This window comes from Meles meles, chromosome 9 (assembly GCF_922984935.1).
Source record: "Meles meles chromosome 9, mMelMel3.1 paternal haplotype, whole genome shotgun sequence".
Lineage (NCBI taxonomy): Eukaryota > Metazoa > Chordata > Mammalia > Carnivora > Mustelidae > Meles > Meles meles.
Window position 1 is genome coordinate 38,734,926 of NC_060074.1, and position 16,823 is coordinate 38,751,748.

Consider the following 16,823-nt stretch of genomic DNA (forward strand, 5'->3'; position numbering starts at 1 on the left):
GGCATGAGGAATAGTTGAATTGTAAATACAGTTGATATTACATAAAAATTTCAAGCAACTGATTCATCTCACACATACTGTTAATCCCCCCCCCCTTTTTTAAGAGAAAATACATCAAACTTTTCAGGCCACTCTTAGATATTAATTAATGTAAGTTAGAACACCGAAGTGCTAGTTTGAAGGTATCTTAAGATTTTATGGAGATACTAAATATCAGTTTCAGAGGGGACTATATCAAATGATCGAAGAAAAACCCAGAGTAAGTATTTACTTTGAAGAAATTATAGGTTAAGCACCCTTGTTGCTTTCTCGCTGATACTGGTCATGAGATCTTCTAAAAAACATATAGAAAAATTATTTTTTATCAGGTCCCATAGGTGAGAAAAAATGTGTTCCACAAAGACTTCTAGTTGAAAAGAGACTGCTCTAAGTTACTTTAGGAACTTAAAAGCAATGTGAAAGTGCTTTCTAAATAATGTTTCTCAGAAGCCTCACACTGGGGATCTATCATACAAACCAACTGTCTGAACACAATAAAAATACGTATCCACCACCACCCATCTGTAAAGAGCATACACATAATATAAGGCTGCTTTTTTAAAAGCACACCATTAAAATACCTGGTGTTTAGGTATACACTTACATTCATTTTAAAATAGGTGACCAAGAACATAAAAGAACACAGCAAAAGCACCCCACTAGGACGCATTACTGTTAGCGGATACCAGAGGACATTTTAAGCTATGCCCTTTTCAAGAACTTCCTAAGTCCTTACCAACTATATAAGCAGCCGTAAGAGAGAACATTTTAAAAACAAAAAACATATATTATCAGATTTTGTCTAAACAGTAAAAAGAGAGAGCCAGATCATCTTCCAAATCCAAATCATCACAAATAAGTTTTTTAAGTACAGGCATTGCTAGATTATGTTTCCATGAGCTTATCTGCATTAATTTTAACAAAGAACAGAAGTCATAGGCAGCCTTTGATAATGGTTTCTTGTAAGCTCATTAACTGTCTTTACCTTGTAATCGTCCCATCTCGGAATCATCGGATTCACTCTCCCCAGAGGTGGTCATGCCCACAGCCCCTGCAACAGAACTAGAGGCTTCAAAAGGGGGGGAGAAAACAAGGTGAGGGTTAGGAGAGGAACATTCAAACTCATTATGTCCGGTTTTCCTTAAAAAAAAAGAAAGAACAGAGTTTTACAGACTACCATCAACAAAGACAGCAATTAAATGTGTCTCCCCATTGCACGCTCAGCTGTTGTAGATTTCGCCCTGTAGCTTCGATGAACGAAAGGATGGCTCAACTATCTGAGAGTTCAACAAGCATAAAAATACAAGCTTTACATTCCTTCCATACATGGTTCTGACAGATTCCTCATGCCTCTGAAACTATTCCTAAATTGTCCTGTTGCCCTGTCCTGAAATCATGTACCAAAAATCCATGAAGATCACACTGCCAAAAACCACCATAAGGTTGAATAGATGGGGAATTAGTCACAATCGGAACAGAAAGCAAAACTGACATCTGGGGGCAATGTTCCAAGCAGACGTGTGTCTTCTTCAGTCGGCCTTACTTCTCAACTGCAATCTTGACAAGAATCACTCAGATGTTTTCTCTAAGAGCATGCAGATGATACCCTTCTTATTTCCAGGGTAAAATATGGAAGATACACATTACAACCAACAGCAAAGCACTTCAGGACAAAATAGAGGGCAACTAGGATGTCAAAACCAGTGCAGAAAAAAAAGAGTTCAGATTTAGAAGGATTCTACTACCCAAAAAGCTATCTTGAGCAGCAATTCATCAGCCTAAGCAAAGAGAGGCTGATTCTATTATGAACCTGACCAGATGAAACTACATTCCTCTAAAACCAGCAGTTTTGCTGTTCCTCCTCTCAGTGTCCATTGAGTCTTTAAGCATTTATTCTATACAATTAACTTGTGTATGACAACATTATCCACAATACCCTAAGCTCTGACAGAAGATCAGCTCAGAACCACGTTTTTGATTGTTAAAAGTACATGGATAATGGATGTGAATTTACAGAGCTTTTCTGAAGAGATAGTAATATACGAGCCACCAACTGTAAATTTTCTTAATAATATTCTTCACACCTCATTATTTTCTATGATTTCACTGGGATTTTAAAAAATTCGCATTAAAAACGTATGGCTTAAACAGGAGTCAGTAAACTATGGCCTACGGGCCAAATTCAATCCAGCACATCATTTGGTCAATAACAAAATAACATTTCTTTAAAACACAGCCAAACTCATTGTTTTACACATTGTCTGTTGCTGCTTTCCTGCTACAACCACCGAGCTGGGTCGTTAGTTCCAACAGAGCCTGCAGGAAGCCTAAAACATCAACTATTTGGCCCTTTACAGGAAAGGTTAGCTCCCTGGTTTCTACTCACAGGTTAGCAAGAAATACCGATATTAAAGTGTATCAGAGTTTAATAAAATCCAAACTTCTGGGGAAGAAAAGAGTAACTGCACTCTGGAATGCTACTTATAAGCGGCCTTTACAAAATGCTTACCATCTGCAAGCTGTGTCTATTTCCTTACGACCATATAGGGAGGCTGCTCAGCTTTTTCACACTCGTGAGGTAACTGAGGCCTTGTGACTTTGAGTGTACTTACTTGCCCAAGGTCGACTGGCTACCCTCAGATCAGAGATCTGAGCCCAGTGGTCTGACTTTTCATCAGTTGTACTCAAATACTGTACTCTAATGGCCCCTTCAATATATTCTTCAGTACTAATTTTTCATTCTAGTACAGCTGCTTCTTCACATTAAAGAGAAATCTTGTTAACAAATACTGTTATTAAGGTTCCGATTATGACTGAATTTGTTAAAGTGACTCTTAAACTTGTTTTTAAACTCCCAATTATGTGCAGAGAAAATACAAAGCCTTAACAAATGAAGTCACTGGTTTTTTTTTTTAAAGTACCCTCTGGCACCACATCTTTTTTAAGGAAACAAAACAAGGCAAAACAAAATTTCACTTGGGAAGGTAATGCTAGGTTTTTTCAGTTTATGTATTAGAGGGTCACCATAAGGAGGGGCAAGGATATTCTGATTTTTCTATGGAGGTGGAGGGCCTCTTTTGACAGAAATCAATCACTGAACCCAAAGGAAAAAATCCTTGGGCAGCCCACTGATGGCAAACAGTAATCATCTGTCTACTAAAGTTCTCTGTAGTATTACAGAATTAGATAAACCAAACTAGGCTGGCCCCTGAGTGGCTGTTTGTAAAGTGACGCAGGTAAGGAAGTGTTACCAGCCAAGAGGAGTCAGTGATAAAATTCTTTAGTCAAGGCGTCAAACCTCCTTGGGCAACTTGCACAAGATCTGTCCGGACACAAATATAAACCTAAGATTATCAAGCAGAGAAAATCTGATGCCAGATTTTTAAGAGGTGTCAATCTTTATCATGTTGTTGTTTAAACCACTACCTCCCCCACCTAGTATTTAGCATATCTTCAGGGCACCATGCAAGATAGTTTCTAATACACAGCTGAATTAAAACTATGGAAAAAAATATTTAAATTAGAACATAAGAAATTTATCACAGAACCCCACATCTTTATAACAACCAATTAGGTTGGCCTCTTATGTAGAAAGACAATAAACTATTAGAATGCTGATAAAATTCAAATTCACTTGACAGGAACCTTTACCAGATCCCTAAAGGCAATTAGTAGCAGGACTTTTTCAGGAGTGTAATGAAAACATTTGCGCAAAGCCAAAATAATAACTGTTAGTAATGTAATTATGCCTTACATGGGCCCTGGTATCAGGTGATACAGACGCATCTAATTTTTAGGGATTCCAAACAAAAGTAGTTAGGGAGATAAAAAACTGACAGAACTGGGGTTGCTTTCTTTTTTAAAACTCACCCTATTTGTTTCCTGTGAAATTAAGATTCTCAGTGCAAAATTAGGTGTCAGAACATGGGCTATTTTTCCCTGCCATCTGATTGTTTTGCAGGTGTAAGGAAGAATACTTGATTTCTCACTTTAGAGTCTCTAGTATTTACAAGACTTTACCAGCACTATGAAAAGGTACACAGTTCTGATAAAGTCCAAAACTAGGCCCCCAACTCATGGGAAAATGTGGCGAGCACTTTACTTTCAACTCCAAGAACTAGCATCTCTCTTCTACGAAAAACGAGGGAAGTGGCTCCAAATATAAGTAGATTTCAAGGTGACCAAGCAAGTACACCGTTATCAACCAATTTTCCTAGGTGTCAACAATACTGGCCAAGTCAGGGTGATGGGAGTAGGTCTGCCGAAGGTGGAGCAATGCTTAAACACTACATGTACAAAAAGCAGTAAGCTTATTTCAATGATTTCATCACTGGAATAGGTCAGGAAGATGGTATCTCCAAAAATAAATAATGCTGGGGGAAAAAACAACCATAAAAACACTGAAGAGATTAAATCAATCTCTTTCAATTAATAAAAACATTATTTCAAAACAAATGTTTCCAATAGAGTATTACATCAACTCTCTAAGAGCTGCCTGTGAACAGATGCTTGCCAAGAGATGCTCTAAGTTATGACCACCATCAGTTTATACTCCACACTAGAGAGTTTTATTTCTCTTTAAATTCCAATTGTACATATGGAAAAACTAAAGTACATCACACCGAAGAATTCCATGCCCAGTTAATAAGGAATGTGCTTCTTCCCGCAGCACTCCTTCAGTGGGCTGGCAGAGAGGATGCCCGCGGCACCTAGAAGGCATCCTGCTTCCAAAGCGAAACCAAGCAGTGCTGAGTGGCCCGTGTTATCTTTCCCCTGAACGTAGAAAATACTGAGATCACAGAACAACTTCCACTCTCAAAGACAAGGAACACAAGCATTTACGAGGCAGGCTTATGGACCTAATCCCCTGAAGTTTTTATCCTCTTAGGTAAATACACCAGGGATCAAAACTTCACACAGTGCCCCTCATTCTGCCTGCCAGTGGTACCATCTGAGATTAACTCTGGGACTGTGTGGGATGCGGAAGGACACAGCCATCAGAAAGGTGCCCCTCTTTTTCGAAAATCTGGATTTCAGAGTCCCACAGCCAGGGGCACTCGCACAACCTTAACCACTATGTGCCTCAGTTTTCCCTCATTGCTAAAAAGAAGGAGAACAGGGGCGCCTGGGTGGCTCAGTGGGTTAAGCCGCTGCCTTCGGCTCAGGTCATGATCTCAGGGTCCTGGGATCGAGTCCCGCATCGGGCTCTCTGCTCAGCAGCGAGCCTGCTTCCCTCTCTCTCTCTCTCTCTCTCTCTCTGCCTGCCTCTCTGCCTAGTTGTGATTTCTCTCTGTCAAATAAATAAATTAATAAATCTTTAAAAAAAAAAAAAAAAAAAAAAGGAGGAGAACAGCACTCACACCTCAGCACCTTGTTCTGAACATTGAATGAGAGTATATGTAAAGTGCTTAATACCGTGTCTGCAGCAGTGCATACTCTACAAATGTGAGCTCCAATAATCACTGTCATGAGTCCACTTTAACACACTCGGCAGCTCCATTTCTGTCCTCCATGTGGGAACTGCCCCACTTCTATAGGTAGACTTGAAATAAACATTAAAACACAGAGAAGCATAGCCTGTGTGGCATCAAGAGCACATTGTATGTGCAATGGGCTGTAGTTTCCCTCAAAACTTAACCCTTCTGCAAAACTATTCTTTAAAAAAAAAATAAGTGCATGAAAAATGTCCCCTCCCACCAGAAGAGATGATTCAAGTTTGCCATGCCACTTAAGATACAAAACCAAAACAGACAGTGGTAAAAATGTTAAGCTGGACAGAATGCTGAGACAAGCAGCACAAAACATGAACAGTGGTGGGCAAACTAGAACCTTCCTGGCCAAGTACAACATGGGCTCCAGCACAGGCATGAAAGAAAACTACCACACACGCCAATCTTAGGTGAGAGAGCACCGTTAAAGCAAGAACATACCTAGGCCTAAACCCATGTGTATCATTCTGACAAAAGGGACTCATCACACCCACGCTCATAATGAAGTAATAATGACCTGTAACATCTTCCCATCTGTTCTTAGTGTTGGAGAGAAATACTTAGGACAAGCTACATTTTAAAACCTGTTGGCGACAATTAACTTCTCGAGTATTAGCCTTCTTTTCCTTTTGGTGACAGATACATTTTTAAAGCTTAAAGGGGTGGGGGAGGAGCCTTATTTTTGTTGTGCTAAAATATCAAGCAGAATAAAAATAAGCCCAAAAAAACAAACAGCATTCTTAAAGTTCCTTTCTAGCAGAACACTTACTACTTTTTAGGGGTTACAACATTCTCCATTAAAATTTACACATGTATGAAGAAGCAATAAGCCATATCCTTACTTTCTTATTACGAACTTAAATTTTCAATCACTGTGCAACTATTGTATATCCACACTGACATAGAAGAACCTTCACAGAAAGTGACGTTATTTCCTAAAGTCCCTCTGAATGTAATTAGTACAAACTTGGACTTGGAAAAGAATTAAAAAATAAAACCAAATGAATCCAACTCATCAAAAACCAAACATATAAAGTAAAACAAAGGAGAACATGTTTATGTGATGGTGATATCGAGTATATCTCTGCCTCCTCTCTTGCCTTATAACGGGTATGCCTGCAAGGTAATTTATCTCTCAACAAATCGGTAAGATACATAAATGCATTTTAGGGCTAAGACATGCCAATCTACCTGCGGCTCCTTGGGGAGTTTCGTCTGTCCGTGCAGCTGAAGAATTCACGGTCTCCTGGCTGCTTTCAGGGTCCGCCATTTTCTCCTGTCGACGAGCTTCAGCTGCTCCTCTTTTGCCCAGGCCAGAGCCTCGCCGACTGCAACAGAAAGATGCCATCACAGGCAGCACTACCAGTGACCAGGAGCAATGTCCATGCAGCACAAAGCTCCAATGCACGGAACACAAAGCCAGTTTCTTCTTTTTCCATAGAAATTGTTGCAGAAAATCATTATGGGTAACAACCAAGACTTTGTATATTTAAAATTCTTCCAAGTTACACTGCATTCACAATACATGCTTTTGTGGTGCTATGAGCTGTTATCATCTTTACAAGGCAGAAATGATTTTTCTGCACTTCAATTAAATGGAAAAGTGACTCCTACTGAAAGAATTCAACTGACTTAAAAGAGATCCCCACTTCCAGGCTAAATAGTGGATCAATACACAGGCTATGCTTGACAATGCAGGGGGAGGAGGGAAGAAGAGGAAAAGATGTGGGAAATTCTTATCACCTAAGTTCCAGATAATTTAAATCAACAAAAAAAGAACTACCCTAATAATGAACAAGAGATCCGCCCTTTAGAATAAAAAAATTAAAAGATTTAACATTTATAAACACATACAGATGACACCGAGGAAGAAACTGGTTTAGGACTGAGGCACAGTGTAATATGGAAATAATGATGATCAGTTATTTCTCACAAACCAAATTATATTTTACTGATGATGAGCTTTTCTATTTTAATAAAGAAATCAGTAAGCAAATCAGGTAAAAACAAGATTTCCGCCAAATTATTTTAACTTGGTATTGTTTAAATAGCAGGCCTCCAAATTAGGAAATGAAGAAACATACTACTAAGGAAATGTTTTAGACCAAAGTCAAATTGCAGTGGAACTAGAAGCTGGCCAGTAAACAATGAGGAAGCGGCAGGCATAAGTGACACATAAACGAAGGCTCTGAATTACCAGAGAGTACTAGAAGAGTCTGTTCTTCCAAGCAGTAAAAAATCCCTATTTAGGGATTTTAAAAGATTTAGCCAATCTTTTCTTCTACGGAAGCAGCTCACTCCAGACCCAATTTACCAAGCTACAAATTAGTGGGATTCAAATTAATTCATCTATTTAACATTCAATTTGCACAACCCATGTGATACACACTGTGCTCCACAGTTTGATGTCAAGGAGTATTAGTCTAAAGAGAAATGAAGACATGGCTGTAGCAGGCTGGAAAAGCACTAAAGTTAAGACGAATTGCTACTAATACAGAAAAAGTCTGAGATAAAGAGCATTTCAGGCAGGCAGCTAATAGCTGGTATAGAGAATAACCATGTAAACTGTAAGTAATTTCACATATGCTAAGACAGTGGTCGTGAGGAGGAAGAAGGCAGGCAGCAGACAAAGATGGGACACTAGATTACCTGACTTCACATCAACTTAAAATTAGTATCAACCACAGTGAATTTGGTTTATATCTCAGATTATCAACTCTGGAGGAGCCAAATTCAAAATCTAGCCCCAAATTTTTGGCTCTCAGGGTTCTCATAAAATTATTGCCAAGAACCCACAGAAGCGAACAGGTATACTAACTCCAAATATTTTATTTTTTTTTAAGATTTTTAAAAATGTATTTATTTGACAGAGATCACAAGTAGCAGAGAGGCAGGCAGAGAGAGAGGAGGAAGCAGGCTCCCCCCCTGAGCAGGGAACCCGATGCGGGGCTCGATCCCAGGACCCTGGGATCATGACCTGAGCTGAAGGTAGAGGCTTTAACCCACTGAGCCACCCAGGCACCCCTACTAACTCCAGATATTTTAAATGGCATTTTAAACAATCCAGATAGAACCAGAAAATAAGTGAAAAAGTAGAGATTTAAGTGCCACGAGTCCTTTTCTTATGACTTGCAATTAGTCACTCTGTTTCCTTGTGTCACTACCGTATCTGTCACCGAGAGGTCACTGTGGCTCATCTCAGAGGAGAAACAACAGCAGAGTTAAAACCTTCCCGTTCACCTGAGTGGGAGTAGGAAAAAGGCAAACTGAAACCATTCACCCCCATTACTGTTTTTTGGGCACATTTAGAAGAACTAACTACATATAAAAGAGGAGTAAGTCTTACCCAGCTGCCAATGACTAGCCACACAAAGGCATTTGAGCAACTGACCACGTGTGAAAAGGTGAGGAAATTATTAAGAAAAAAAAATGTTGACCAAAGATTCTCAATCGTTAATAAAAGAATGTGAAATAACACACTGTATCAGATCAAAGGCAGCTGATTTTCTGAAAATGAGATCCAAACCAGCAACTGGGAAAATGGGAACTGAAGACATGAAAGCGGACACATGACACCCAACCTTCCTCCACGAGGGGTAAATGTTATAATACAAAACGAAAATGAAGTACATCTCTCCCCCTGATCCATTAAACTCAAGTGATGAACACTCTGAGAAACTAATTAGGCAATATTACAACCATTAAAACAGGCATCCCTTTTGCTCCATTAATCATACTATTGGGAAATTTAGCTACTTCTGAAAAATAACCCCAATCTGCATTAAGATGCTCATTAGAGATTTACTGGCCAACTGGAACTCTAAAAACAATGAAATGTCCAATAGCTGGCAGTAACTCTGTGAAAATAACATAGCAACAGAGGAAATGGTAGAGGGTAAGAGTGCTGTCAAAAAACTGCATGATTAATACTTAGCAAAAACATGTAAATCAACACTGGGGAAGAATTCAATTATATTGGATAAGTTTCTTTACTACTCAATATTCAAGTGAAAATTTCAGTAATTTTTGAAAACTCAGAAAGGGAAGGATTCTAATGGAAGTTGAACAGAAGATAAGGAACTGGCTCGTAAACTAGAAAAACCAAAGTGTTTGTTACCTGGCACTAGCACAGGAGCCCGTGGTCTTTTGGCGTGTGCTCCGCCTCAAACTGGGGAGCTCAGCAGGTGGGGATTCACTGCGCTTCTTGGTAGATTTTCTTAAACCTATACACGTGAAATGCAAAAGTGAACTTTTTAAAAAAAAAGTTATCATAAAGAAAAAAATTACACAGTTCTTCAGATCAAAAATCCATTGCATCTTCCACGGGCTCTCTAGCACTCTGCTAGGTTTCTGTCATAGGTGCCTTTACTTACCCAATCCACCCTGGCAAGGTTAATATGGAACTTGGCATTCCCCGTCATGATAAACTTGGCAAAACCCACTTGGGTTTAACCTTGACTCGAACTATCCCAAACTGTGAATGACAGTAGTCCTCTTCTCATACCATGCCCTTTAACCATTCCTATCATCTCTACTCCTCCACTAATAAAGCCAAGACTTTTTTTTTTAATTTACTATGTATTTCAGGATCTTACTAAATTTAACAAAATGTTCCATTTTTTCATTTTCATTCATTAGAATATTGTCTTTAAACTGTCTCTTTCATCTAGTTTATATAAAATTCATCGATTAAGACTATGAAAGAACAAAATGCTTTCTGTTCTTCACATCACCCCATCAGCAAGGAAAACATATTTGAGGTGAAGGTTATAAGAATGTCCAATGTACAGATAACTGGATAATTAAGGGGAAAAGTCATACAAGCACACCTTACATGTTATTCTGGGAGCTAAAACTGGTTTCTTCATAGGGTTAATAGATTCTAAAAAGGTACAACAATTAAGTCTATTACTATTTCATAAACAATGCAGAGGCCATCAACCATTATTCACCCTCCCACTCGCCCAATGTTACTGTACATGATAATATACTGGGTGGTGTATTCTATCTACACAAAGACTTCCAACAATGAAAGGTGTCCAAGTGAAAAAGCTTATTTCCAGAACTACAGCGTCACCTTAAAAAGTGAGCATTTCCTTTTTCAGACACTAATTACACAGTAATAACAATTCTCTGGGTCACTTGTTACCCCACACCCAGGAACTTTTTTGTTTTTAAAGATTTCTTTGAGAGAGCACAAACAGGAGGGATAAAATAACTTCAGAATTCTTCAGATATTAAAAAATAGTGATGCCAATTAGTTGAACATATTAAGCTAGTCCTATAATCTGTCTACATGCCATGTTTATCTTTCAGGTGACAGGATGTGTATGTGTCCAGACAAAGATAATTCTTACTTTTCAGACATAAAACTATTAACTGACTTGCTTAAAGGTACATACCCCAGACAAACCACGCAATTCTTCAGTTTATTTTGAAGCAGAACAGGGACTACTACATTGTCAGTATACTTGTGGCCAAAGTTAAAACTGGGCCTTACGAGTTCAATTAGAAAACGTTAAAACTTCATGTAAAAACACTGTAGTTTTGTAGAATCAGAATGTATCTCCTCCCATTCTACTGGTCAAATAAGGGTTATTTCAATAAAAGAGGAAACAATGTAAGTAGAAACCAACAACCTCACTGAAAACAAATTAAAATACAGGTGCACGAGAATGCAGGCACACATGCGCGTGCACGCGCGCACACACACAGAGGCATTAATGCAGCAAAAACTGCATTTATCATTTGTTTTTATGAGGCCACTCTGAGAAGCATCCAAAATAGCTCTGGTCAGATTAATATACTAATGTCTAATGTGTAATGAAGTCAGGTATAAATGCAGACATACTTTCACCAAAGCTCTTGACATTATTTTGGTATTAAGAATATATGCTCTTGTTCCTATAAATATATTCTGATCATCTTTATTCCTGTGGATAAAAGTGAAACTGGAAGTTAGTACTATTCTCTTCAAAGTCTGAATTGCTTTGATCCTCTACAGCGTATCTATTTCTTACCTTTTTTTCTTTTTCTTGGAACAAGTGTTCCTAACCCACAACTAATTTGCTCCAAGTTCAGGGTTTCATCTTTTATAAAAAATATTAGTTCTTTTGCAAAGTTAGGACATACAAAATGTGAAATAACTAAATCTCTTATGTATCCACTTGTAAGCTCAGATTTCTAAAATACAACATCTGAAAAGAATGAACAACTGAGGGTCTTAGAAACTGTATTTTCTTAGCTAATACAAAGATACGTATGATTGTGGTGCTACTTACAGTGATTTTTCTTCTCTACTTCAAATTTTTAAAAGTGTTACTCTTTGCATTACATTATTGTGAAATGACTCCAATTTTGTAACTTGCAGGAAGAATGAGCACTAGTAACATGATCTGCCTACCTCAGCAAAGAGTAACCAGAGGTAGGACAATATCAAATCCTAGAAAGATACGGTTCTCACTATTAATTCCACTAAGTTACTTTAAAAGTAAGAATAATTAGATAATACATATTCATGGCCAGGCTTTTATTCTATTTTTAATTCTTTCATGAATTAAATGAGGATGCTAATCTTTGATATGGTATATCCACATAGTCCCAAACAAAAATACAGCCCTCCATGATAAAATAATTTAACAATGCAATAATTAAACATTCTAGTTTCTTAAAGAGTCCTTATGTTATATAGTGAAAATAAATCTAAATGTCAATTTATTGATAACGTTGTTTGAAAGTCAAGTGAGATGGGGGAGAGATTGACCTAACACTTTTATTCAGTGAATAATGACTGAATTCAACTACATGAATGTTTTTGTTTTCCAACTTACATATTCATTTCAAAGCAACCTTTAAAAATGATCAAGTAGGGGCTCCTGGGTGGCTCAGTCAGTTAAGCATCTGCCTTCAGTTCAGGTCATGATCCCAGGGCTCTGGGATCAAGACCCATGTAAACAGGGGGCCCGCTTCTCCCTCTCCTCCCCTTTCATGCTCTCTTGCTATCCCTCTCTCTCTCTAATAATAAGATCTTTTAAAATAAATCAACAAATATCATCAAGTAGACATCTATTGTATAATACCCAGAAACCCTTTTTCTAAACACCCTGTTTTGTTTTTTTAAATTCTTTTGAGAACTCTCTCCTACTCTTTTCTTTGCGTGATACTGATGGAAGTACCATTCACAGTACACTCCCATTATATGAGTGGGACTCAAACAGGCCAGACTATTTCCATCATAGTCCGTTACAACCCTGCCTCCCTGCCACAAAAGAGTGATTTGCTCAAGGATAGGCATATGCTCCAAAGATATCAGGAACTTCCTTAAAATTTAATACATAAATGACTGGATAGCATCTTTGGGGAGGAGAGGGGAAGGTGTTGAGAGTCATAACATAGGTCTGGGACTGACAGTGTCACCTTTTTGAGCTCCCGGACCCACTCAAACCTGAAGCTCCCCAATCTATTGGCTTTACCAGTCCTATGAACTGACCGGTATTGATGTGTATGTATGACACATATCAGATAATACATATCATATAATATATATCTTATATAATATACAATTATATTAACATTTTTGTTTCTAAGGTAGGTGTTGACAAACTGCAGCTTGTGGGCCAAATTCCAACTGGCAACTTGTTTTTGTACATCCCATTAGCTAAGAATGGCTTTTACATTTTAGAGAGTTGTTAAAAAAAAGAGTATGTAATAAAAACTGTATGTGGTAGTAAAACTTAAAATACTTACTATATGGACCTTTTAAAAAAATTAGTAATTATTAAGCTGGACTTTGAAAAGAAAAAGTCCAACAGTATATGGACTCACCTAAGTTTCAAAAACCAGTTAAAAATTAAAAAAAAAAAAAAAAAACTTGTCCAAAACAAAATACAAACAAAATTCCTTGTATTTTAGGAAGAAAAACAAGACGAAGCTAAACAATATCTCATTTTCAAGTACTAATTTTTCTAGAACTAGTTATCTTGATTTTTTGTTACAATTTTTTTCAAAACTCCCGCAGATAACAAATACATCTCCTTTTTAAAATGGTACAGTAGACAAACCAATAAATAAGATACACAAACCAGTTATTTTAAACAACGGTATTTAAAACTGCTACAATTCATTTACATTTAAAGGTGTCAGAGGATGATTAGGACTGGTTTTTTGGGGGAGTAGTGGGGGAGGATTGAGTTTTGAAATGCAAATCCCCAATTTGTTTATAAATTTTAAAAAGCTATCAAATGGGACACCCGGGTAGCTCAGTCAGTCAGTAAGCATCTGCTTTTAGCTCAGGTCATGATTCCAGAGTCCAGGGATCTGATTCCATGCTCCGTGGGGAGTCTGCTTGTCTCTCTCCCTCTGACCAAACCCCTGACACCCCCCCCCCCCCCCCCCCCCCCGCTTCTATTCTGTCCTGGTCACATTCTCTCAGTAAGTAAAATCTTTAAAATAAATAAACAGAAATAAAAGATAAAAAGCTATCAATTATCCATTTATTTACATGCTGAGTCTGTTTCAAAAGGTATTCAGAATGACTTGCTTGTTCTTCATAAAAGGAAAAAAATGCACCAAATAACCTGAGTACTATCACACATGAAGAGTTCAATTTAGAATCATGCAATGGGGACATTTTGCCACAGGACAAAGTAGACCCAATAAAAAGAATTAATTAACAGTGGGAATATTTTCAGTAACTTGATCTTGATTCCTTCAGCCAAAACAGAATCATGAGAACCTGGTATAACTTGGGGTTGCTGTGTACCTATTTTCAGTATATACATCCTTATTAATGCTTACTTTGCCAAAATAAATTCACAAAATGGAAAGTAACCTAGCATATAAAGAGGGATCACAGATGTTTATTTTAAAATCATTCAGTAACAAAAAAATGTGTAGATGACAGTAAGGTAAATCCCAAATGGGATTTTCTAAGCCAAGTTTTTATTTTCTAGCCAATGCAGAGCAATTTCATGCATTGATCTGGCAATACAAATTAAACACATTAGAAATGTACAAAGATATTCATCTAAGCATTACTTTTAATAATGAGATACTGGAAAAGAGCTAAACGTCCAATCACAGGGAATGGTTAAGTAAACAGCAGTATGGTAATAAAAACTGCAGGGATACAGCTTTGGCTAATAAGTATATGAACAGACTGGCATTTTACATTACTAGTGAGAATGTAAATTCATATACTTCTACAGCAATTTCAAAATATACATCAACATTTTAAAAGAACATAACCAGAAAGCTAACAAGGAGATAATGATGTAAATTACAAAGCTCTAGTCAATTAAAAAAATTCAGAACGAAGTAAATGCCTATTTATTGAGAATGAGCTAAATTAGGATACATCCATTCACAGCCATTCAAATGATAGAACTCACAGTTCTTTTGAAAGGAAAAAGGTCTAGTGTTAAGCAAATAAAGCACTCTGGTTTCTAAAGACCTAAAACAGGGATACTACCTCATCCTGTTGTCATGAGGATAAAATTTAGTGTTTGTTACATGTCTAGCACGGAGTGTGGCTTACAACAGCCCTCTACTGTCATGGAGATCAAGCACCAACTTTTGAAGAAATATGTGCATATACATGACAAAGTGTGTGCCTTCTAGTTAAAGACAGATAATTGGACACACATATATTCATTTCTGTCCTCTCCAGAAACTCCACTAAACCACCATTAAAAGAATCTGAGGCATAAATCCACAAAGATGAGAAGAACGGAAGAGATTACTATCACAACACAATTTTACAAGATGGAAAGCAGAAATCCCAGCACTAAAAATTCCAGAAAACTTAACGCAGCAAACTAAGATAAATTACTAATGAGAATGACACTCAGAATCCCACAAAGTTCAGGAATTGATGGTACCAGGTACCTCTGGGATGACTCTGGAATAAAACTGAGGACTGGTTGACAGGCTGTTTATGAAGCAGTCAGATCCCTAGCTCCCCTCCCCCACTTGCACAGCTGGGTAACTATCTCACTGCTGACCCAGCAAAACACAAGACCTCTATTCTCTACAAAGTATAAAATAAAGAAATTCTCAATTAAAGTACACAGCTGTATCTAGGTGTGCCATAGCAAAATGAGAGAAGGGAGGAGGGATCAAGTATGAACAGAGAGATAAAATGACAGAGGGCCTCTTTCCTAGGCCTCTTTTCCTGCTCAACCCCCAGACTTTGGTCAGTTTGGCTTTTACCTCTGCCAGGAGTGTGAATAAATCTTCTCTGTGGAATTGCACCCAAGAAAAAGATCTAAAAATAATGACAGGTTTTGTAATGACTAGCCCAAACAGATCACTAGAGAATGGATTTCAGTGAAATCTCCTGTGTGCTCAGAGCTTACAAATTGTTGGTGGACCAAAAACCTGAGTATGAGAAAACCACCAGGAAATACCAAAACCTGAGGAAAATTCCTAATATGAAAATCAAAACCAAATCAACCTCCCCCCCCCAAAAAAAACTTCATGAGAACTGTAAGAAAACTCACCATATTAAGGTCCTCAAAAAAAGAAATGTATACATAATAAAAAGGAAGTAAGAACAAAACAACCTCTTGAAAATAAAAACAAGAGAGCCAACAGAAAAAAAGAAAAAAAAATCAATAGAAAGGTTGGAAGAAGTTGAAGAAATCTACCAGAAAGTAGAAGAAAAAAGCAAAGTCAGAATGAAAACATCAGAACTTTCCAAGAGGACAATCATCCAAAATAATAAATAATAGGAAATCTAGAAAGAGAAAAGAAACAAGGATACAGTGAAAAACTGTCCTGGTCGGCCTGGTTCTAACCACTGTTTTAAGGCTGAGTCCTAAGTCTGGGGAATGACCCAAGGTCTGTTGGTTACCCTAACAAGAAATGAGACCAAACTCACAGCTGTGGCAATACCATGACATGTCTAAATAATGGAGCTAAAAGATCTACAAGCTTCTAGAAGAATGGGTTATATATACAACAGATCAGGAATCAGAATGTCTCTAGTAATGAAAGCTTAAAAATAAGGTGACTCTTCAAAATTTTTAAGAATGATTTCTAACCCAGCACTCTATATCCAATCAAACAAGTACCAAGGTTGTATATTTTCAGACAGTCAAAATCTGAAAATAATAAAAAGGCTTTTAAAAATCTCATAAGCGTTTTTTCTTAGAAAGCAAGTGGAAGAAGATATATTCCATCGAAACAAAATAGTGAACTGGGAAAGACAATGTGGGATCTGGAAACAGAAAGCTAAACAAAAGACTGAAGAAAATGCCCAGGCTATATAAATAAAAGCTGTGAAGCAGGCATAAA

General features: G+C 37.5%; 1 protein-coding gene across 20 annotated transcripts in view; it reads right to left on the bottom strand.

The window, feature by feature from the left end:
- Positions 1-16,823, bottom strand: part of TRIP12 (thyroid hormone receptor interactor 12) — a 145,510-nt gene that overhangs the window by 62,326 nt on the left and 66,361 nt on the right. For all 20 annotated transcript variants that reach the window (XM_046018000.1, XM_046018004.1, XM_046018012.1 and 17 more), the window contains 3 exons: positions 9,646-9,751; positions 6,720-6,856; positions 1,025-1,108 (listed from right to left, as the gene is read on the bottom strand). In XM_046018000.1, the coding sequence (XP_045873956.1) occupies positions 1,025-1,108; positions 6,720-6,856; positions 9,646-9,751 (327 nt within the window). The remainder of the gene's footprint in view (positions 1-1,024; positions 1,109-6,719; positions 6,857-9,645; positions 9,752-16,823) is intronic.